The sequence below is a fragment of the Rhincodon typus genome, chromosome 27, assembly GCF_021869965.1.
Source record: "Rhincodon typus isolate 14 chromosome 27, sRhiTyp1.1, whole genome shotgun sequence".
In the NCBI taxonomy this organism is placed as follows: Eukaryota; Metazoa; Chordata; class Chondrichthyes; order Orectolobiformes; family Rhincodontidae; genus Rhincodon; species Rhincodon typus.
Window position 1 is genome coordinate 21,919,727 of NC_063358.1, and position 23,036 is coordinate 21,942,762.

Genomic DNA, 23,036 nt, shown 5'->3' on the forward strand with positions numbered 1-23,036 from the left:
CTGAAACCTTCATTTACATTGTTATCAGCTCCAGATTCTCTAGTCAACTATTCATTGGGCGACACAGTGGCTAGCATTGCTGCCTCAGCGCCGGGGACCTGGTTCGATTCCACCCTCGGGCGACTGCCTGCATGGAGTTTGCACGTTCTCCCTTTGTCTGCATGGTTTCCTCCCATAGTCCAAAGATGTGCAGGCTAGGTGGATTGGCCATGCTAAGTTGCCTGTAGTGTTGAGGGATGTGGGGGTTCGGTGGGTTATAGGTGGATGGGTCTGGGTGGGGTGCTCGGAGGGTCAGTGTGGACTTGTTGGGCCGAAGGGCCTGTTTCCGCACTGTAGGGATTCTCTGATTCTATGATTCTGGTGCTAGACTAACTAATTGCCTAATCTCTGCCCTGTGCAAATGTCAGTTCATTCCAAAAATTTGTTGCCAGCTTTCTCGATTTACCCTTAATTCTATTATCATATAGACATTTTAAATTAAAGGGACTATCTTTTTTGGAATTCCCTTAATTACATGTGCCTCGCAATCTCTAATCTCTAGTCCCACACTTGTCCCCAACCTCCTGTTCTGTGTAGCCTATGTGCCCAAGCATCCAACTTGCTCATCAATGATAACCATACCTTCAGCTGTTTGTATGGTGGAATTTCCCAACATTTCCTTACTCAGCCTTTTTTAAGGCTGTCAATAAAACTACTTTGATCAAGCTATCGGTAACACTTGCAGGTGGCTCTTTCTTTGGCTTGGCAGTCTTTAAATCTTGTACCTTATGGTTATTTCCTTTGATAAGATGTTTAAGAATTCATTTTGATGCAGTGGTGCCAGCAAAATTCCATTTATTGCCTCAAGTAAATATTTTGCTGGGCTGTATTGAACCATTGCTGTCACGATGCTGTTGGGAAAGGTGTTACTAAGATTTTAACATGTGATAATGAAGGCACCGTGACCAGAGGATGCTCATGTTGGAGCTGTCAACATTATAGGGTACCGATCCGGTAGACTGATTGACCTGAGGATAGTATTGCTCTCCTTTAGTGCTATAGAGAGTCACCTGTTCAATCAAGATCCTGCTCTTTCACAGGACAGACTGGGTATGTCCTTAAATGCTGTGGGGTAGAGGTTAGACTGTTGTTGTATATAGTCCTTACCTGACACTTGAGTGACATGATTGTTATGTAACATCAAAGTGTGCTGTATATGTGTATGGACTATTTCCATTTCTGAGGATTTGCAACTGGACTCATGTAGCAGTCATTAGCGAAGAGCCTTATAACAGATATGGTCATTAATGAAGGAGCAGTTGATGCTTTAGCCTAGAATGCTGCCTAGTGGAGCTGCTACACTAATGCCATAGCTTTCCACAGTTTGCCACCATCTTCCTTTGTGTCAGATATGACTCTATACTTTAGAGTCTTTAGCCCATGAAGCCCATTGATAACTGCTTTGCTGGGATGCCTGGGACCACACCCTGGCAAATGTTGCCTTTGATATCCAAGGCAGTCAGTCTCTGATACCTTCATGTTTGGACAAAGACTGTAATGAGGTCTGACAGTGGGCAGCTCTGGAAGAACCTAAACTCTGGGAGCAAGTAATGAGAAAATGTCACTTGATGGCAATGACTCCTTCCATCAAATTGATGTTTAGGAGTACACTGATGAACTAGTAATTGACCGTTGTGAGTTGCCCTGATTCTGTGACCAGGACATGACAAGAACATTACCAGAACATCCATATCATAACATCTTGGATAAGGCCACAGCTAGTCCTGAAGTATATGGCTTCCTGGTCATTCCCACCAGTGCTAGCTCTCTAATTCTAGGTTTGTTTTGTTACTTGTTATTAAAATGCAATGATGTGGTCCTTTGGGCTAAAGAGCATCTAATGTTTTTTTCCCTCATGATCATTTCTGATTTTTCCCAGTTGCAGCACGTACTGCAAAATTGAAAGCACTTGTGATAAATTAAAGTCATAAGAATGCAGGTTATGAAGCAGTTATTAGATTCCTTTATTGTTGCAGAAGATGATAAAGGAGGTAAAACTGCAGGAGTGGAATCAGTGCAACAGAGACGCCAGTACCGCAAACAGAACCAGCAGACCTCTTCAGGTGAGATTCTTGACCAATATTTTATATAATGTTGCATTTATGGTTTTTAAAAATTACACTTGACCTTTTGGCATTGAATGTTTGAAGATTCAAATGAATTTATATGATTAAAGATATAACTTGGTACAGGAATGGTAGTAGCGAAGAGTTAGTATTTGCACTTGCTATTAACATTTTTCACTCCTTTATACAGAATTATTGTGGAATTCAAGTCTACAAGAATATTTGCAGGATTTATTTAAAATTCCTATTGAATGGATATTTGAAGATTACCTGCTAATTTCCATTGTCCACTCATGGTTCCCTTCATTATAAGAAATAATTGAATTTTCAGTGCAAATCTTCTTGAATAATTGATGCATTGGTACTCCAAAGTATTATCCACTGTCATCGTAGAAATCTGGAACTGTGATAACTGGACTACTTAGCTTTGCTCAAGTCTGGAGATTTCACATCAGAAGTTCAAATTAGCCTTGAAAATGAACGAGTAAAGAACTGAAGCAAATTATTATATTTGGAGCAGGGATTTTAGCTACTGAAAAGGACCATGAATAGATAATTGTAGAATTCTTCTCTCTGCTTCTGTAATTGTTACATTGTTTTGTAGTTTCAATCACAACCTTACTTTATGGGAACTTACAAGTTTTTATTTCAAGTGGACAGTTTGCATGAGAGTTGCTAGGATATTTTCGGTGCATCCAGTACTGCCAGTTCAGATACTTTGCCAGCCAAATACTGGTTTATTTTTAAAAAAACAAGGAACTTGGCTCTTAATTGGATATTAAACCAAGTCGTAGCACTGGATCAGGTTCTTAGAATTTTCAACAAAAACTGTACAGAGCAGCAGTTAAGTTAGTTGCAGTGAAATGGCTGGATGCAGTAACTGTGTAATTGGCTTCCTTTTAGTTCTTGTGTTCGTTATGTTGCTCGTTACAGTTTTTATCCTTAATTCGTGACAATGGAAAAAATACCTGGGGGAAGGAAAGGTGGTGTCGATATTTCCCAAGAAAATGTGACACCGTTCATTCTGAACACTGAATTGTGATTGCCAGAAACCATTTACAAATGCTGGCTAATTTTTTTCATTATTGGAAAGTTGAGACAGAGATACGAGATTAGGTTTGGAACTAAAACTGCTTACAATATGATGGATTTAAATTATCAGGACTATTTGGTTCGTGATTGATATGTTTCAGAGTATAATTAGTGATGCTGGGAATCAGTTATATCTATGGAGAACTGGGGGAAAGCTTAATTTAAAACTGCTAAAAATGTGATAGAATACAATTCAAAAAGCCTACGTTAATTGTAATTCAGAGAATAGGTCATGTTTATCAAAAGGCTGAACTATGTTGATTTAAATGGTTAGAGTAGACGGTAAGGCTTTTAAGCAGCAAGTGGAGCAACTTAAACCAAGGAAGACCTTTTTTAATCTATTCATTTAAGGAGTGTGAGCTTCACTGGCTGGACCATCATTTAATTGCCTATTCAAATTGCCCTGGAGAAGGTGGTGGTGGTGAGCTGCCTTCTTGAACTATTGCAGATCTTGGAGGTTAGGAACACCTACGGTGCTGTTAAGTAGGGAGATCCAGGATTGTGATCCAGTAACAATGAAGGAATGATGATTATAGTTCCAAGTGGGGGTGGTGACATCATGAAGGGGAACTTGCAGGTGATGGTGTTCCCATGCATCTGCTGCACTTGTCCTTTTTTTTTATGGTGGTCACAATTTTGAAAGGTGATGTCGACGGAGCCTTGGTGACTTGTTGCAGTGTCTTGTTGATGGAACTCATTGCTGCCATTGTGTCATCGGTGAATATTGAGAATGGTAGATGTGATGTCAATCAAGTGACTGTACTAGATGCTGTCAAGCATTTTGAGTGTTGCAGCTGCACCCATCCAGGCGAGTGGAATATATTCAGTCACATTCCTGACTTGTGCTTGCTAGTTTGTGGGTAGGTATTGGGGTGACGGGGTTAGTTACTGCAGAATTCTTTATTCTTTTTTGGTCATAATTTGTATAAGGGTTATCCACTTTATCTTCTGGTCAATGGTAAGCCCCAGGATCTTGAAAGAAAGGGATTCAGCAATAATGCGTTTGAATGTCCAGGGGCAATAGTTAGATTCTCTTGTTGGCGATGGTCATTGCCAGCAAAATTTGGATATGGCCTGCTTCAGTATCTGAAGATTTGGAGACGATGCTGAATGTCAGACAGTTATCAGTGAATATCCCCACGTCTGACCATCTGATGGAAATAAGGTAATTATAGCTACTGACTGTGTTTGTGCCTAGGATAGAACCCTGAGGAATTCCTGCGGTAGTGATGTGGAACTGAGATGATTGACTTGCACCTACCAGAACCATCTTCCTTTGTGCTTTCGAGCCAGTGGACAGTTTCCACACGATTTTCCATTTCCTCTAGTTTTGTTCGTTCTCCTTGATGTTGTATACTGTGCAGTGCTGCATTGATGTCAAAGGTAGTCACTTTTGCCTCACCTCTGGAATTTTGTTCCTTTTGTCCATGTTTGGACTAAGGCTATAAATGAGATAGGAGACAAGTGGCTCTGGTCTAAACCAGACTGAGCCTCAGTGAGCAGGTTGCAGATGCCCCTCCATAGCACTGTTGATGAATCTTTCCGTTGTATTATTGATAGAGTAGATTGGGTGGTAATTGGCTGGGTTAAGTATGTCCATGGGCAGGAGATACCTGGGTAGTTTTCCACACTGTTGGGTAGTGATAAATACTGAAACAGCTTAGCTAGGAGTGTGACTTGGCTTGGAGCATAGGTCTTGTATATTTTTGCCAGAATATTGTCAAGGGCCTTTTGGTCTTCTAAGTATCCACTTCCGCTATTTGGATTCACTCCATGTGAAATCAAGAATTGATTGATGGCTGGCAACTTTGATGCTGTAGACTTTGTGAGGCCAAGATTGACCTTGCACATGGCACTTCTGGCTGAAGTTGGATGTAAATACTTCAACCTTAGTTTCTGTATTGATGTGCTCGGCTCATCCATCACTAAGCATGTGCATGTTAGTGGAACCACCATCTCCTGTTAGTTCATTTGGCTGCCACTTGTGGCTGGATGCAGCAGAACTGCAGAGCTCAGATCTAATCTGTGAGTAGGGTGATCATTTATCCTGTTTGGCATGCAATGAGATGCAACAAAAATTAATAACTTTCTCATATGCTTTGCTTTATTTTAATTCTTGGGAAGTAAAAAGTAAACCTGTGTACAATATATATGCTTATAAACCTTAGCATTAACTTAAGCATACTTTGTTTAATTTGTTTTATAGATAAGATTTCACACTTTTGTTATTCTCAAATTTATGGCATACTTGTTAATTCTCTTAGTGTTTAGATTTCTCATTAAATATTAACGATCCCTAACAGGATCATAACAAAAAACCATATTCAGCTGTGTAGGTGGCTAAAACACAGAAATAAGTGGTCTAAAATTTGGGTGCATACCAATGTAAGTTTCAAACTTCAGAATTAAAATACATTGTTATATTGCTAGGTAGTTTCTAAAGGGATTGCTGTTTGAATATCAAACATTGTTGCTGTTAAAATGGAGTATTTAAGAGCATCTTGCATTGATAAGGCACGTTTCCCACCCTTGGACATTGAACATGGTTTTACAACCAATGAAACTTTTTCTTAGTTTCTATTGCTAAGGTAGGAAAAGTGGCAGTCAGTTTTCACACAGCAATCTCAGGTGTGATAATGACCAAATAATCTGTCTTGCTGAAATGTTAATTTGAGGGCTGAGTATTGTCCGGAACGCCAGGAATAACTCCTTGACCGTTGAAGAGGTGATATCAAATTTTTAACATTCGCTGGGTGGCTGTTCTTCAGCTTAACATCTCACCTGAGTAATGGCATCTCCAACAGTGTAGAGTGTAGCAGTCTTTCAGTACTGCATTGGAGTGTCAGTTTTTGATTTTTGTATTCCACGTATTTTGTATTCTGAACCAGAACTTGAACATACAACCTTCTGACTCACTATGTTCAGATGTTGTTTTTTGTCTAATAAATATTGTGAATAGGAAAAAAGGCCTTCTGAAGGTATTTTCTAGAACACATGATAACTGTTACTTTATAGTAGATAAGTTAACAAATAATTATGATAACTAGACATTTTAAGCATTGTGGAATTATGAAAGGCAAATCATGTTTGACATCCCTGTCAGTGTTTTTGACTGTGCTCCGAGCAGAATGGATAAAAGGGAATCTGTTGATATGTTGTATTTGGATTTTTAGAAGGCTTTTGATTAACTCCCACATAAATTTCAAACAGAATTTGTTCACCACGGAGAATATGTTGACAAGATTGAGGGTTGATTTAATGGAAAGAAAATAGAAAGCAAGAATAAACACATTCTCAGATTGGCATTCTGTGACTGGCATGATATCTTGGCTATCGGTGTTTGGTCCCCAGCTGTTCACAGTCCTGTATCAGTGATTTTCATGTGGAGACCAGATGTAATAGTTCCAGATTTGTGCATGACATAAAATTAGATGGAAACATGCATTATGAGGATAATGCAAAGAGGCTGCATGGGAATTTGGTTAAGCTGATTTAATTGGGCAAGAATACAGTCGATGGAATATAATGCAGATCAGTGATAGATTAACCACTTTGGGAGGAATGGAGGTGAAGAGTATGGAGAAGTTGGGAAATGTGATGTTCAAACGGGCCTAGGTGTCCTTGTATGTAAGTCATTAAAAGCTAACGTGCACATGCATTAGGAAGCAACACAGAACATTTGTTTTCATTGCAAAAGGATTTTGGGTACTGGGGCAAAAGGATGTTTTGTTTCAATTATTTAGAATCTTAGTCAGACTGCAGCTGAAGCTTTTTATGCAGTTTTACTCCATGCCTAGAGGTTCACTGGATCAAATCTTAGGATGATGGGATGTCGTGTGAGATTAAGTTTAGGAGACTGCGCCTATGTTCAGTCAAGTTTAGAAGAATGAGAGAAGAACTTCCAAGCATACAAAATTCTTAAAGACAGGGTAGATGCAGGAAGGATGTTTCCCCTGGATGGGGTATCCAGAGCCAATGGACACAGTCTGAGAATAAGGGCAAGCCATTTAACCCTGAGATGAAGAGCAATTTCTTTGCTCAGGTTGGTATATCTTGGAATTCTCCACCCCAAGGAGAATGGGAAGAGCTTACCATTGAGGTAGATGATCAGCCATGATGAAATTGAATGGCAGAGCAGGCTTGAAAGGGCTGATTAGCCTTCTCCTATTCTTATGTTTCATTTCGTATGTATTTTAAAGTGGTTTAAATATGTGCTGCACTCAATTTCTGCAGATGAGCTCCACATTGAGCCAGCTTCTAGTGAAGACCTTTATTAAAAAAGGCAGCTTTAAGGATACAGAAATACTTTAAAAGAAATCCTTACTGGTGAAACCTGAATTATATAGTCATAGATATATACAGCATGGAAGTAGACCTTTTGGTCCAACTCGTCCATGCCGACCAGATATCCAAAATAAATCCATTCCCATTTGCCAGCATTTTGCTCGTAACCCAGTAAACCCCTCCTATTCATATACCTATCCAGATGCCTTTTAAATGTTGTAATTGTACCAGCTTTCACCACTTCCTCCGGCAGCTCATTCCATACACACCACCCTGTGTGTGAAAAGGTTGCCCTTTGGGTCCCTTTTAAATCTTTGCCCTCTCACCTTAAACTTGTGTCTTCTAGTTTTGGACTCCCCAACCCCAGGGAAAAGACCTTTGTCTGTTTACACTATCCATGCCCCTCATGATTTTATAAACTTCTATAAGGTCACCCCTCAGCCTCTGATGCTCCAGGGAAAATAACCCCAGCCTATTCAGCATCTCCCTGTAGCTTAACCCCTCCAACCCTGGCAACATCCTTTGTAAACCTTTTCTGAACCCTTTGAAGTTTCACACCATCCTTCCTATAGTAGGGAGACTAGAATTGCGCACATTATTCCATAGTTGCCTAACCAATAGCCTGTACATCCTTTAACATGACCTCCCAACTCCAGTACACAATGCACTGACCAATAAAGGCAAGCATATTAAACACCACCTTCACTATCCTATCTGTCAGTAACTTCATTTTCAAGGAACTATGAACCTGCATTCCAAGGTCTGTGTTCTGCAACACTGCCCAGGACCTTACCATTAAGTGTGTGAGTCCTATCCTGCTTTGCCTTTCCAAAATGCAGCATCTCACATTTATTTAAATTAAACTCCATCTGCCACTCCTCAGCCCATTGGCCCATCTGATCAAGATCCCATTGTACTCTGAGGTAAGAGTGGATTTTTTAATAATAGTTTTATTGAGACCTGTCTCTTGATTAAACTTTAAAAATATTACACATAGATACTAAGTTAGCCTGGATTGGTCTTTATCTTTTAGAGCGGTAAAGCTGTGCTATTTTCTGGGTCTGTAGATTGTTAAGGTGCAAAGATGACCTTTAGTAGAGTGATGTGCTCTTCCTGTCAGATGTGGGAGATTAGGGAGAGTTTCCATGTTACTGATGATTATTGTTGATTTATTTTTACTTGTGTAAGTATCTAAATATGATACATTGCATCAATTTTGTTTGAGCGAATAGGCTGGGCTATTTTTGCTGGAGTGTTGGCGATTGAGGTGGTGACCTTATTGAAGTTTGTAAAATCATGAGGGGCAGGGATAGAGTGAATAGCCAAGGTCTTTTCCCCAGGGCAGGGAAGTCCAAAAGCAGAGGTCCTAGATTTAAGGTGAGAAGGGAAAGATTTAAAAGGGACTTAGAGACATTTTCTCATGCAGAGGACGGTGCATGTATGGAATGAGCTGCCAGAGGAAGTGGTGGTACAATTACAATATTTACAAGGCATCTGGATGTGTACTTGAATCGGAAGGGTTTAGAGGGATGTGGGCCAAATGCTGGCAAATGGGACTAGATTAATTTAGGGTGTCTGGTCGGCATGGAAGGGTCTGTTTCCTCACTGTATATTTCTGTGACTCTACTGTTTGGGCTATCGTGATGAAGGCTAATGATACATTATTGTTTGGATACTTGGGTTCTGAAGTGGGGAAAAACATATCGAGCTTTGAGTTTGATTTGTATTTCTGATGTTGTCAGTTAAGAGTATTTCGTTTTAATTTTCAGTTCTGTTGATGATGTCTGAAATTTTGCTTACATGAATCTAAATGAATCTTTGAAAATTCTTGAGATGATCAGATCAGTGCCTTAGCTACAACAAAAAAGAATCAAGAAATTGGCTGTTGCTTTGCAACAGGATGTCCTTTGACATAGAGAAAGAGGCAGAAACAGGTTTCCCTTTAAAGAAAACCTCCAAAAGGTTGTTTCTGTCAGGGAGTTTGCAGGTTTCTTTCAGAGCAAAAGGCCTCTATTACCAGTAGTGCAGTTTGGCTTTGCTTCTTTTTGTTCCATTTCTTAAGAATGCTAATATGATTTCTATTTACTCTGCAGTTTTGTTTTAACCTGTTGTTATGAATGATATGTGCTTTATTGCAAATTAATTTTGTCATTTAATAAAATATCACTAATACAGAGTCAGGATCTTCATCTTCATCTGAAGATGAAGCCCCAAAACGGTCAAGTGCAAAGAATGGTGAAGTTCGAAGAAGGCGCCAGCGTTCATTGTCGCGGAGTATATCTCCACCTCCTGCAATGCGAAAACGACACAAGGATTTTTCACCGAGGTAAAATGCAAAAGTTTCTGTTATTGGGATGATTTTTTTGTTGTATTACCTTTTGAGTTCAGCAGTATGGAAGACATTTAGTTATGTTTTAGAGTTTGTATTTTGAAGTGTCCTGTATCACCATGCATTTTTTGGATAATATGTTCTTAATATTTGGCTTGGTGTAATCACTTCTCGTTCAAATTTTGCTGTGCCTCCCTTCCAAATTACATGAACATATTCCCATTACTGCAATCTAATGTTTGAATTTTGAATGTGACTTCAGAGTGCATCCTCTGTTGCTGTGAGACTGCATTTTATTTCGAAGTAAAAGCCCAGTGTTGGGGATGTGGTAAGATTTTTTATGCAATGCAGGTTGAAGAATAATTCTGTTTTTGCTCCTTTTGGTCCTAAGTGCATCCAAACTACCACTGTAAATTGTGAAATAAGATTTCTTTTTTCTTGAGATTTGTGTAGGAGAATGCATACAAGGACCATATTAGTAAATGATTAAAATCTCATTGTTAAAATCACTTATTGTTAAAATCTGAATTAAACAATTCTGAGCTGAATTTCTTGCATTATTGTAGGTATTTCTCTTGTTTTAGTGATTTTCTTTTTCACGTTATGAGAACACATTCAAAACCAGGTTACACAAAGGGAATCAATAACCTTGAACAATTCTTTTTTGTTTCCAAACCCAATTAAAAAATTTCTTCCTACTTGCAAAGCAAAATTGCACATTTGAACTTCCAAGTTACCCTGCTGAAGGTGCACAGAGCACTTCATTTATAAGAGCTCTTTTGCTTTATTAAAGAGGTCTTGACTCATCTGGTGCCTCATTGAGTAGTTTGGAATTTGCACTTCCCTTTATGCTGTTTAAATAAAATGTTGAACTTTCTACATTAGGGCAGATGAAATAAATGAGAAGTTTTTGAAAGTAGCACTTTCTTAAAATTCAAAAGTGGTAGTAAATAAAAATTTCATAAGTGAAGATCCTCTTTATTTCATACCCAACTTTTCTAATTTATTCTTGCAGAAGATTCCAGTACTTGTGTAAAATCAAAGTGCACAGTAAATAAGAACAGTATTTTTAAACTGACTGCAACTCTAATGAGTGTTGTAGGGTGGATTGGGAGTTGCTACTTTTAGCTGAACCGGTAGATGCAGCGCCAGTCAGAAGCTGGGTATCTGGCCTGGTGAAGATAAGTCACCCTTGTTCCACATCAGATTACACTTATCATTTCTTGCAGATTGGGCTTTAAAGACCACTGTCAACTGCTCTCCCTGGCCAGTTTTCAGTGTGAGAGACGTAGAAAGAAGTTTGGAAGGTTATATGTTTTTTTAAAAAGTATAGTAATTAATGAACTAAATTAATCAGAGAGGTACTGTCTGTATGAATTATTGGTTTAAGATACTCCGTTAGAGGTTGATCTGTGAAAAAAACACAGCTTGGTTTTGTTTTCTCTTGCTATCAGGATGCCGCTCGGAAAGAGGTGGCACTTCCCAGTGGCGAAAAGGTTGGTTTGAAAATGAGTTGCTGTCTGATCACTGAAACCTTTAGCCTGTTTAAGGTTCCTTTAATTAGCAACCCCAGCCCAACTACTAATTAGTCGAATTATTGCCCAGCATATCAGGCAATGCAGTCCAGTTTCACTGGAATGCTACAGTAATTATGCATCAAATTTTCAAATGAACAGGAAATTTTATAGCACTCAATTCTTGGGATGTATGCTTGAAATTGATTTTTTGAAATTGATGACATTTTGCAAATGGGAACTTTAAACTGAACTGCAAAGAACTAATTCAATGTGGATTATCTGCTTTTGATGAATTAAACCTGCAAATACTTGGGGAAATACAAATACAGTGGAACCCACTTATACCAAATTTGCCAAGATTAATATCGAGGATTACAAAAATAATCAAAAACAAAATTAAAATCCAAGGATAAAGTAAAGAATTCTAGAAATATATTTCAAGTATAAAAACAAGAGAATTTGGAAATCAGGATTACTTGCATGTAGATCTAATTATAGAGCCAATCTTTTTGTATCAAAATATTTTCTAATTTACTGGTCCAGGACCTCAACACTGAAATTTCTAATTCCAGTTTTTTGAGTGAGTTTTATAGATATCAGTATTTATAAGTAGATACCATCCTTATGTCTACCTAAAATACTGTCAACTAGTTTTCAGTAACCCTTTTCTTTAATCAACTTCGGCCACATACATCCCAACCAAGTTTATTGATTCATGATAAATGTACCAACTGATTCCTTCAAATATGTAAACGGAACTAAAGAGTATCTATAACCAGTGGAATTCCTGATTTTTGAATGTAGAGCAGTATATATTTCTAGGAAAGTGTAGATTAGCGTACATAGAGTAAATGCAACCAGAGTGCTTTCATTTTGAATGTAAAGTTGTTTGGGACAAAGGAAAGGCACTCTGCAGAAATGTGGTTTGGTCTTTGAATTGGATACAAGAAGAATAAGTGGTTTTCACTGTATGTTGAATACCATAGTAGCAACAGCCCGTTTTATTTGGTGTAAAAGACCCACAACCAAATGAGTAAAATAGCAGTGTCACCAGTGATATTTTGTGGTGACTGCTGAATTTTATCATAAGTTTTAAAAACCTATGAGCATTTAGATTTAATGGCTGGCTGAAAAATTACATTTTATTTGGAATCTTTAAAGCTAAAATTCTTTTAATTTCTGTGAAATTTGTAGTCTGGTCACTTCTTTGAATATTGAAACACTCTTACTTTAAAATTGCACTGAAATAACCTGAATTTTTGAATGTTGATTTAGAGAAAGTTTTGTTATCATTATTTAACTTTCTCTAAATGATAGAAGTTTCTAATTGTTATATTATTTCTACAATTGCATTCCAAGGGATTTACATAATTTTATTCATTGCATCTAAGCTGTGTATTTTTGAAAGAACATGTTCTGTTCCATATTTCTCTATTCCTGAAGGCTTTGATATTTGGGCTGGTAGCGATTTGTCGACTTCTAGTGCAGGACTCTGACCCTAGATAGTATGGTGGTAGGACATCAGTCTCCAGATAGTCTTGACCTGATTCACAATCGGGTGCCATATTCATTGAATATTTTTAAGGCAGAGGCAGATTCTTGTTAGGCAAGAGAAACAAAGGTTATCTGGGGTGAAACACTTAAGTTTAATGGCTGGCTAAAAAATTATGTTTTAATCTGTTGCTTTAAAATTAAAATTCAATCCAAGGATATTTTTGAAATGTCTGTGAAATTTGTAATGTGTTCACTTCTTCAAATGTTGAAACCATGGTGTACTTAAAAATCGTCCTGAAGTAAATGGGAATGTGGAATTTGTAACATAGATATGATGTAATTGAAAAGCAGAGCAGGCTTGATACACCAGGTGGCTTGCTTCTCTGAATTCATGTGTTCTTAAGTGATTAGGTAGCAATTATCAATAAATGGCTGACTTTAAAATCAACACTCATCTGCCAAACTGGTTGAAATTAGTAAACTTAGATCAGACTAGGGATTGCAGTTGGGTGCAGAGTGTATGAGTAAATCATAAATTTAGCTATTTTTATAGTATTTAGAGGGGCATTGCTAAGGATAGTATTGAAAGAAGTTGAGTGGGAGAATGCTTCTATGTTGCATAAGTTCCATCATTGCCCGACCCGCCTGAATGGCTTGATTGTGTGCAATACATTTCTCCTAAGGGGGCTGCAGATGCATCTAATTCTGAAGATTACGTGTATTGAGAATACCTTTTCGATTCTGTCAAAACGGTTGGTTTTTGTTACTCATGTTAAATGGTGATAGTTTTTAAAATACCTATGTTTCAAAAGAAAATTTCCCCTGTAATCCAACTAGGGTTGTGCAGAAAATAAATTTTGAATACTGTGCAGCAAATAAATTTTGAATACTGTGCAGCAGAAACCTGATTAATTTTCAGAGGCATTCCATACCAGAATGTACTTCAAGAGTAGTTTATATCAGTGCAATGCTTTTTTGCTTTGGCTAAAATTCACTTTTAACTTTTGAAGCTGGGAATTAATGGGATCGGTGGGCGATCTACGGTGAAATGTTTTTGTGCTGACTCTTTAAATGTATGTTCACATGTTAATAATGTGTGGCAAACAGGAGAAGGAGAAGCCCATCACCGCCTCCAAGGCGCCGCCGAACTCCATCTCCTCCCCCTCCTCCTCGAAGGCGCAGGTCACCATCTCCATTGAGGCGCAGGTTAGTAAATGGTTTGCCTTCCAATTATCAAGTGATTTCCTATTCGAGGAAGTTAGTAACGTTGTAACTTCTAGCATGGTGCTTGTGAATTTGAAGTTGATGGTGGAATTTAGCTTTTTAAACACCCAAGTTTATGGGTTCCTTAAAATCATGGGGCTGCTGATTTTCATTCTAACTATAGTTCCAAAATAAATTGGTAAGTTTCAAGTGACATGCAGAATTAGATTTGGGTAATTTAAGTGTGCATGTTAGGTAATATGGCAAAATTATGACATGGAACTGAAACAGGATTATTTTAAGTTTCAACATAAATGCTCCCAAAATTGTTTTAACTTGATGCAAGAACATTTTTATCTATAACTTCGACTGTTTCCCTTCAGGGTAACTGCTTGCAGTTGAGCTATGTTGTAGTTCATTACAGCAAAGTAGAAATCAAAGCATTTTTATAATTTAGCAGTTTTTACAGCATTAAAATAGGCCCATTGGCCTATCATGTACTCGCCAATCAGCGAGCATTTATCTATTCTAATCCCATTAACCAGCACTTGCCTTGTATGTTATGGCATTTCAAGTGTTCATCTAAATACTACTTAAATGTCTCCAGGGTACCTGCCTCTACCATTCTTTTAGGCAGTGACTTTTGGATACCCACCACCACTGGGTGAAAAAAGATTTTCCTCTATATCTCCTGTTCCTTAACTTAAAACTGTACCCTTTGGTAATTGACCCCTCTACTCAGAAGTAAGTTTTCCCCCTATCTACCTGTTATAACTTTGCACACCTCGGTCAGGCCCCTGTCAGCCTTCTCTGCTCCAAGAAAAACAACTCCACTCCACTGTATCTAGATACTTAGCTGAATTACTCAAGATCAGGCAACATTGTGGTGAGTTTCTTGTGCACCTTCTCTTAGTGTAATCACATCCTATAGTGTGGTGACTAGAACTGCACTCAGCTCTAACTGTAGCCTAATTAACGTTATATACAGCTCCAGCATAGAATTTTGAATGTAGCTGCCTTGCCTGTAAAAATTCTATACTAGTTGAGTTTGATTTATTGTCATGCATACCAAAGTGCAATGAAAAGCCTTGTCCACGAACGGTACATAGATTGTAGTAAGCAAGGGTTTACAGATCAAAAAAACTTAGTGGCATACAGGTTACATTGTATGTTATGTCGCATTGTTGGATGAGATCAACGTTAGCAAGGTCAGTGTTATTTGGGGCTAGAGAGTCTATTCATCAGTCTAATAATGGCTGGGAAGAAGCTGTTCCTGAACCTGCTGGTTTGTGTGTTCAGGCTTCTATATCTTCTGCCTGATGGAAGAGGTTGTTGAATATCATTACCAGGGTACGATGGGTCTTGATGTTGGCAGTCTTCCTGTGGCAGTGATCCATGTAAATGGAATCCATGGATGGGCAGTTGGCTTCTTTGATGGTTTGGGCTGTGCACACCACCTTCCGTAGTTTCTTACAGTCCTGGGCAGAGTCGTTGTCATACCAGGCTGTAATGCACCTGGGCAGTACACTTTCAATTGTGCATCTGTAGCCGTTGTTGAGGGGTGCTTATCGACATGCCACATTGCCTGAGGAAGAAGAGACATTCTTGTGCCTTCCCTTCTTGACTGTCGCATCTACGTGGGAGGTCCAGGACAGGTTGTCAGTTATCGTCACTCTGGGGAACTTGACACTCTGCACTGTCTGAACCTCAGTTCCGTTGATGTAGATTGGGGCATGTTCTCCTCCTTTCCTTCTGAGTCAGTGATCACTTCTTTAGTTTTGCTGACATTGAGAGAGAGATTGTTCTCATTGCACCACAACACCAAGCCCTCTATCTCCCTTCTGTAAGTTGACCTATTGTTGTTAGCCATCCATCCTACTACGACGGTGTCGTCAGCGAACTTCTAGATGGCAACACAGTTGTGGGTGTTTTTACTGTAGTTGGTGTTGTAAATTTGGCACTGAGTTTCCAATCTAAAGCCAATGAAGGGCTGGTTTCTTCAGTCTACAGAATGAATATGTATTCATTTAACATCCCATTAGCATAGGCCTTCGTAAAGCCTGGGTTTCCTGTAGAATGGTGACAGTTGGGTTTGTCTATTACATTAACTGAAACAGACTATTCTGCTTAGGTTCTTTTCTCGCCCTCTCCAATCCAGGAGTGCTTTACTGTATTCAGTGCATACTGTTATTAGCTCCTGATGTATGATAGCCTGGGAAGTGAAACTTAATTATCTTAAGATGGTTCTAATGTTTTTAATGTTTTGCATTCAGGCAATTGATAACATTTTTTGATATTTGTGTTTTGATTCCAGGTATAAACTACTGTAAACATTTGGTGCATGTATATAATTTTTTTAGTCATGCCTTATTCCAGCTGAAACGCTTTCACTCCCCATGTCAAGTTTTTGTTTTTGTTTTTGTTTTTCTTTTCTTCCCATTCCAAGGGCAGTGACATGTAGTCACCAGCAGCTCACCACTGCCTAGGCCACATCATAATTCTTTGTGTGTTCTGATTATATCGGGCAATTTTTAGCTTTGAAAGGAATCCCAACTAAGTAACAGCCCATTCACTACAGAAGTATGTATGAGTTATTGGTGTGAAGGTCAGTACTCTGAGAGAAATTCCACTGCTTTATCCAACATAACCGGAGACCACTAATGGCCCTGCTGACTGGGGACAAAAACTGGCAGGTTTCTAGTTCATGTGGAGCTCCTTAATTGTGCTTCCAACTCTGAAATTGTCAATGCAGTCATTACTGATGTATTATTTATAGCCCAACTTGAGATGTTATTTCTTGTCGGCAGTGGAATCTTGTTCTGTGTTTTATTGACAGGAGCAAAAGTTAATTGTTTTACCAGAATAAAAAAAGATTAATTAGAGCAATATTAATTTGGATTTGTTACGACTTGGATAATTTTGCACATAATTACTAATTTGACTTCTGTCATTGCTTTTGTCTTTTAGATCTCCATCTCCACCGCCGCGTAGGCGTTCAGCCTCACCTCGGCGTTATTCCCCTCCAATTCAGAGGAGATATACTCCATCACCACCACCTAGAAGGAGGGGATCCCCATCACCAGCTCCAAAGCGCCGTAGTTCCCCTTCTCCCTCAGCCAGGCGTAGGAGAGGATCACCACCGAGTCGTTCCAACAGAGATGTTCGCTCTCCTCCTCCACACAAACGCCATTCACCATCCCCACGACCAAGGGTGATGCGTGGATCTATTAGTCCACCACCAGCACGAAGAGTGTCAGTATCACCGCCTCCACCGCAACGACGTCATATGTCACCATCCCCTAGTAATAGGCCAATTCGGCGAGTTTCACGGACCCCGGAACCCAAGAAACCTAAAAAGTAAGGGTATTAAATAAAACACTAATGCTCAGTCGCTGATTACTGTTCAAAAGTATTCTCACAACGTTGTGCTACCTGTCTATTACTGGTTGTCGACTCAAGTTTCTAAACCAATGCTTTACCTCAGACTGCATGAGTTTCCTTAATTGATTTTCAAGCTCTTTGCGGTGACCAAAACACACACGTGCAATATTTTCTATCTTGGGTTTTCATTCCAACTTGTAACTAAAATAGTATAGAAGAATTTAGTTTACTTCTTAATTACATGTTTTGTCAGCGTTCATTCAGATTTACCTAGTCGTAATTTCAGCATCTTCTCTTCTAGTAGGTAATTCCTTAAACTGTTTGAATAATTGACTTATTTCTGTGTCTAATCTACTATTATTAATAATTGTTGCAGCTATAACATGCAGGTTCTTATTTCAAGCATGTGATGCTTTGGACTTCAGCTATAAACTTGTCTTCTAAGCTCTTGATAGCTTCAATCCAATTGATGTAGGAAATTACTTTTGTATATCCTAGTATTGATTCCTAAGGATCTTTCATTTTGAATACACTAATTTGTAAACTTTTCTTAGGATCACACCAAGTCCACTAGCTGTAAGAAGAGCTTCTTCTTCCAGATCCATATCAAGATCACCAGAACCTCTTCCCAAGAAGAGGCCAATTGCTTCAGTCTCCAGGTCACAATCTGTCAGCAGGTCACCAACTCCTGCTCCCACTCTACCACAAAACAAAAAGACAAAGAGTGCTTCGATTAGTCCATCTCCTGTGAAGGTAATTGATGATACTACACTGCTAATATCCCTCCATCTGACATTGTTTTCCAATTTAGCTTAATATATTCTCCAAAAATCAAGATCAGCAGAGTGAATAAACCCCCACAACAAAATCTATTCTACCCAGTGTTAAGGGCCCTTTGTAGCTGCTTATGGCAACCCTTGCTGTAACTTATGTTTTTGCACAACTTCCGTCATGAGGGGCAATGGAAAGGGTGAATGACCAGGATCGTTTTTCCAGGATAGGGGAGTCCAGAACTAGAGGGCATAGGTTTAAGGTAAGAGGGGAAAGATATAAAAAGGACCTAAGGGGTAACTTTCTTATGCAGGGGGCGATGTATGTATAGAATGAGCTGCCAGAGGAAGTGTTGGAGGCTAGTATAGTTATAACATTTACAAGGCTCTGGATGGGCACATGAGAGCAGTATTGTTTAGAGGGATATGGAACAAATGCTGGGAAATGGGACTAGATTAATTTGAGTGTTTTGGATGTGGATGATTTTTGGACCAAAGGGTCATTATCTGTGTTGTGCAACTCTGTGACTGTGCAGAAACGTACTGATGTGAAAACTGATTCTCACTAATTTTGATTTTATTATATTAAGTGATGAGGCATTTCTATAGCTAGTGCTTTGTTTAGTATTGTAAAACTGAGTTGTGGAAGGTATGTGGCACTCCCATTAAAATTGGATGGATTAATTCAGGTAATTTAGACTGCAAACAAGTTCACAGATAATTGTAGTTTTGGAAATTGCATTAAACAAAATAAGTGATTCATGCATTGAAATAATTGAAGTTTATTTTTAAACATAGCAGATGCTACATGAGTTAGTGGGGTAACTGCTCGTTTTTGAAGTTATACTATGTGAATTTTTCCACCTGAAGATGATGATCCCTCCCTTGTTGATATTTTTACTAAATCATCTTTAGTTTCTTCTTGGCCGTCTTATCTGTGGCTGTCGAGTCAGCTGCCAGGATTTCACCAGTACTGTCTTTGTGGGGCACTGTTGAATTGCCTTGCCACTCTGATTTTGGATTTTATACACCTTTCCTTCAACCATTGCAGGGTACCAAGATAACAGAAGTGTTAGTATTTGGTAACGTCTCCTTCAGAAACTGCTTGGAGTATTTGTACAATGCTTAATGATAAAGTACATCATTTTGTAACACTTTTGCCAGATATCTAAAATAAGCTTACCAAGTGTAGTGAGTCCACTTTAAAATGATGTCTTGCTTTTAAACATTGTGAAGTAATATTACTTTGTATCCTCAAGATCTCTGATCAGGAAACTGGAGGAAAGAAGAAGAAAAAGAAGAAAGATAAGAAACATAAGAAGGACAAAAAGCACAAGAAACACAAGAAGCATAAGAAAGAAAAGGCTGCAGCGTCAACAGCAGTTGTAGAACAAACAATGGGGTCATTTGAAGCTCCAGCAAAGTCACCCCAGCCAGAACCTTCAGAACCTGTAAAGGTGAGATAGTTAAAATTGGAGACTAGTAGAAATAAAGTTGATGTTTCCAGTAATTAGCTTGGAATGTACGATTTACAAGTTTGAAGCACGCACCTTAGAAATGTATGCAGTTGCTCATTTTTAGCTATATTGCTCAACTGAGCACTATTTCTCAGCGCTATTAGCTAAATGGAGAATAACTTCAGAGTGCTTTGGTGAAGAAGGATCTGGGTGTTCTTGTACATTAATCGAAAACTAGTGTGCAGGTAATAAGGAAAGCAAATGGAATTTTGGCATTTATTGCTACAGGAATAGGGTATAAAAGTGGAGAAGTTTTGCTCCAGCTGGAATATTGTGTACCATTTTGATCCCCTTCCTTCAGAAGTGTCATTGTATTGGAGGCTGTTTAAAGGAGGTTTGCTGTTGAGCAGAAAGGTTCAGACAGCCTATGCTGTCTGAAGTTTAGAAGAATTAGAGAAGAGCTAATTGAGGTATAGAAGATGCCAAAGGAGATTGACAAAGTAGACGAAGAATGAATGTTTCCTTATGGGGCAATCTAGAAAAATAGTTTGCGGTTTTAGGTTAAGGGATAGCAGATTTTAAAACTGAGATGAGAAATTACTGCTTTAAAGAGTTTTGAAACTGTGGAATTCACTACCTCAGCGTTCAGTGGATGCTGAGTGATTGAAGTGATAAATTTTTAATTAGTAACGTGTTGACAGGTTATGGAGACTGGGCAGGAATGTGAAAATGTGATCAGCCATGAATGGCAGAACAGGCTGGAGGGACTGAATTACCTGTTTTTAGTTTTTATGTTCCTGTCATGGCACTAAGGAAAACAGTACAAATTAAGCCTCATCCTCAAAATGCACTTCATCAGGTAGCAAGAGAAGCAGTGATTTGAGGTCTTTGTGGTACAGGTTGGTGCTGGTTATAGTTGTAACTTACCTTTTTGAAAATGCACATGGGAGGGGCCACTTGAGTGATCTGCATTCTACATTGTATATTGTTGCATGTCTGCACGTGCATGCACTTTAAATCATTGCGCGTACTGCTTGTATGTTATGAAGTTCAAATAATTTGGGAGCCCAATGTATTTTGAAGTGCATCTCTTTGAGGCTGTGAGTACTTGCATTAAAAATTGTGCTTTATAGAACTTAGTTTATAACAAAGCATGTTGTATACCTTTCAAATTTTCTAAGAAAAAAAAAATCTGAGCCGTGTAACGTGCTGCTCAAATAAATTTTGGCTTCTCCTGTCCAGAAGTTGGAAGTATTAAATATTAATTTTCTTCAATTAAATCATTGAGCCCTGGTGCAGAAGTTTTTTGTTAAAAATGCCATTCAGCTTAGTTCTGAGTTTCATCTGATCAATTTGTCATAGGAATCGGAAAGTGAAGAAGAAAATTTAGATGACCTGGAAAAGCATCTCCGAGAGAAGGCTCTACGATCAATGCGGAAGGCTCAAGTTTCACCACCATCATGAAGGAGAGTGCAGAATATATCTAACTTACGGAGCTGATTGGATTAGGCACAAGGGCTTTGTACATTTTAAAATTGACTGCTAGAATAATGCCAGTATATTGAAATGGCTGTCATGCCACTCATGAACACTGACACTGCCTCTTACTTATACCGGAAATAATTTTTCATAGTCAAATTGAAATGTTTTATTACAAATTTAGACAAAATTCCTACATGGCTTTCATTTTCACAACTACATCTCATTTTAAATGCAATAATACTTGAAAAGCCGTTGATCTCGATGGTTTGATGGTTGGTTTTAATCCTGGAGCTGTATTTTGCTTATCCTCATCGACCATGATTGGCTGAGATTCATTCTTTCCTATCTGACCTTAAACAGCTCTGTCCCATGGAGCTGTTTCATTTCTTCCATCAGCTCAACCAACTTACATGCATGGTTGCTGCCAGCTGATCATGGAACAGAGTGATGGAAATCTTGGGGAAGCCTCTGACTCAGAATTTCCTGACTCCTTTTGAATGGTCTGCTTGATAGTGAGAAATCCTTTGTGGGGGAACTGGTTTTGATAAAAACAGATCTGTATGGAATAAGTTGTGAATTTGGAGTGAACCAGTTTTCAAATTCAGCCATAAAGTATGCTGGATTTGCACTGAATTGACTGAATTTATGCTGTTTGTGATGAAACATTTAATGTGTTGGTACCTTTTTCTTTCCGTTTGCTGTTTTTGTCTTGGCTGCCATTAATGGTATTATGTGACATCATTTATGTAACTGTACAAATCCTTTGTGTTTAATCCACTGATACAATCTGTAGTGTAGTTTCTGCAGAGTTTGAGTTTTATTTGAGCCGTTTGATTGTCCACAACATTCTTTATAAAGAGCTTCAGGTGAAAATGCGCTGTATCTAGAACACTGGAAGTCTCTTTTTTTTAAAAGAAATGAAAATTGTTATAGGAAGAGGATGGTACTACCAGGATCTGAAGGATTTTAAGATTCCCTGGTTGACAGTAGCTATGGGTTGTATTTTCCTTTGTGTAACAGGCTGGTTTCACCCAAACTGTTAATGTCTTCTACTGTTACGGTTGTTCTGGGAGTAAAAACAAAACATGTTTAGATGCTGTTCTTTTGTGGGAGCTTAACAAAATCTGTAATGAATATTTTGAATTTGTCATCTTTTGACTTAAAAGGGTTTTTTTATAAACGTTGAATTATAAAGCTGTAAAAAGCTGAAGTAATAAATGGAAATTAAATTTCTAAATTGAACTTTCTTCTCTTTGGTGGGCTTTTTTCCCTAACAGGAAGTAGTCCCAGATTTTATTAATGGGGCATCTGCCCTCATCTTTAATAAATTGTACTTGTATTGTTTTGGTCAAAATTGGTTACAGCAAAGAAAATGGAAGCAGATTATAAGCATTGATCTTTATTTAAATGTGAATGTAAATTTTTGTTTAGAAGTTTGGGAAATAAGTTAGTTCGTACCTTTTTCAACTTAAGAACAAAATGGAGCAGAAATTTGAAATGCAATTGATAAGGAACTAAAGTCAATTAATACTAACACTGGCATTGTTTTGCTACTACTTAAAGTGCATTAAAGGATGTTGGATGTAGGTGTCAGATGCAGTACAGAAGCAAGTTAAACCAGAGTACCAGAAGCAGTAGCGTTTTGCTACAGAAGGGAGTATAACCATATTAAATAAATAAAAATACTTAAATATCATTGTATATTCAGGTTGATTTTTCAGAAATTTAAAGTGCCTAACATTCTTATCATATTGCAAATTTCTAAAATAGTTGATTATTGTTTGGGAATGACAAGTGTGTGATGTATGGCACAAGGGCTTAAATCCATGTTCCCCCTTGAGGGGTATTTTGTTGTGTAGATCTAGAGCTTTTATTTCAAATTCATGAGCCCAGAACTCCTGTTTCCTTTGACCAGTAAGGTG

General features: G+C 38.3%; 1 protein-coding gene across 8 annotated transcripts in view; it reads left to right on the forward strand.

The window, feature by feature from the left end:
• Nucleotides 1-22,356, forward strand: part of srrm1 (serine/arginine repetitive matrix 1) — a 53,748-nt gene extending 31,392 nt beyond the window's left edge. For 5 of the 8 annotated variants that reach the window (XM_048612929.1, XM_048612933.1, XM_048612934.1 and 2 more), the window contains 8 exons: nt 2,016-2,102; nt 9,657-9,807; nt 11,265-11,306; nt 13,929-14,027; nt 16,992-17,381; nt 17,960-18,158; nt 19,435-19,632; nt 20,995-22,356. In XM_048612929.1, coding sequence (XP_048468886.1) covers nt 2,016-2,102; nt 9,657-9,807; nt 11,265-11,306; nt 13,929-14,027; nt 16,992-17,381; nt 17,960-18,158; nt 19,435-19,632; nt 20,995-21,096 — 1,268 coding nt within the window. In that variant the 3' untranslated portion in view covers nt 21,097-22,356. The remainder of the gene's footprint in view (nt 1-2,015; nt 2,103-9,656; nt 9,808-11,264; nt 11,307-13,928; nt 14,028-16,991; nt 17,382-17,959; nt 18,159-19,434; nt 19,633-20,994) is intronic. The other 3 variants (XM_048612930.1, XM_048612931.1, XM_048612932.1) reach the window with 3 other exon arrangements.
• Nucleotides 22,357-23,036: the final 680 nt, after the last annotated feature.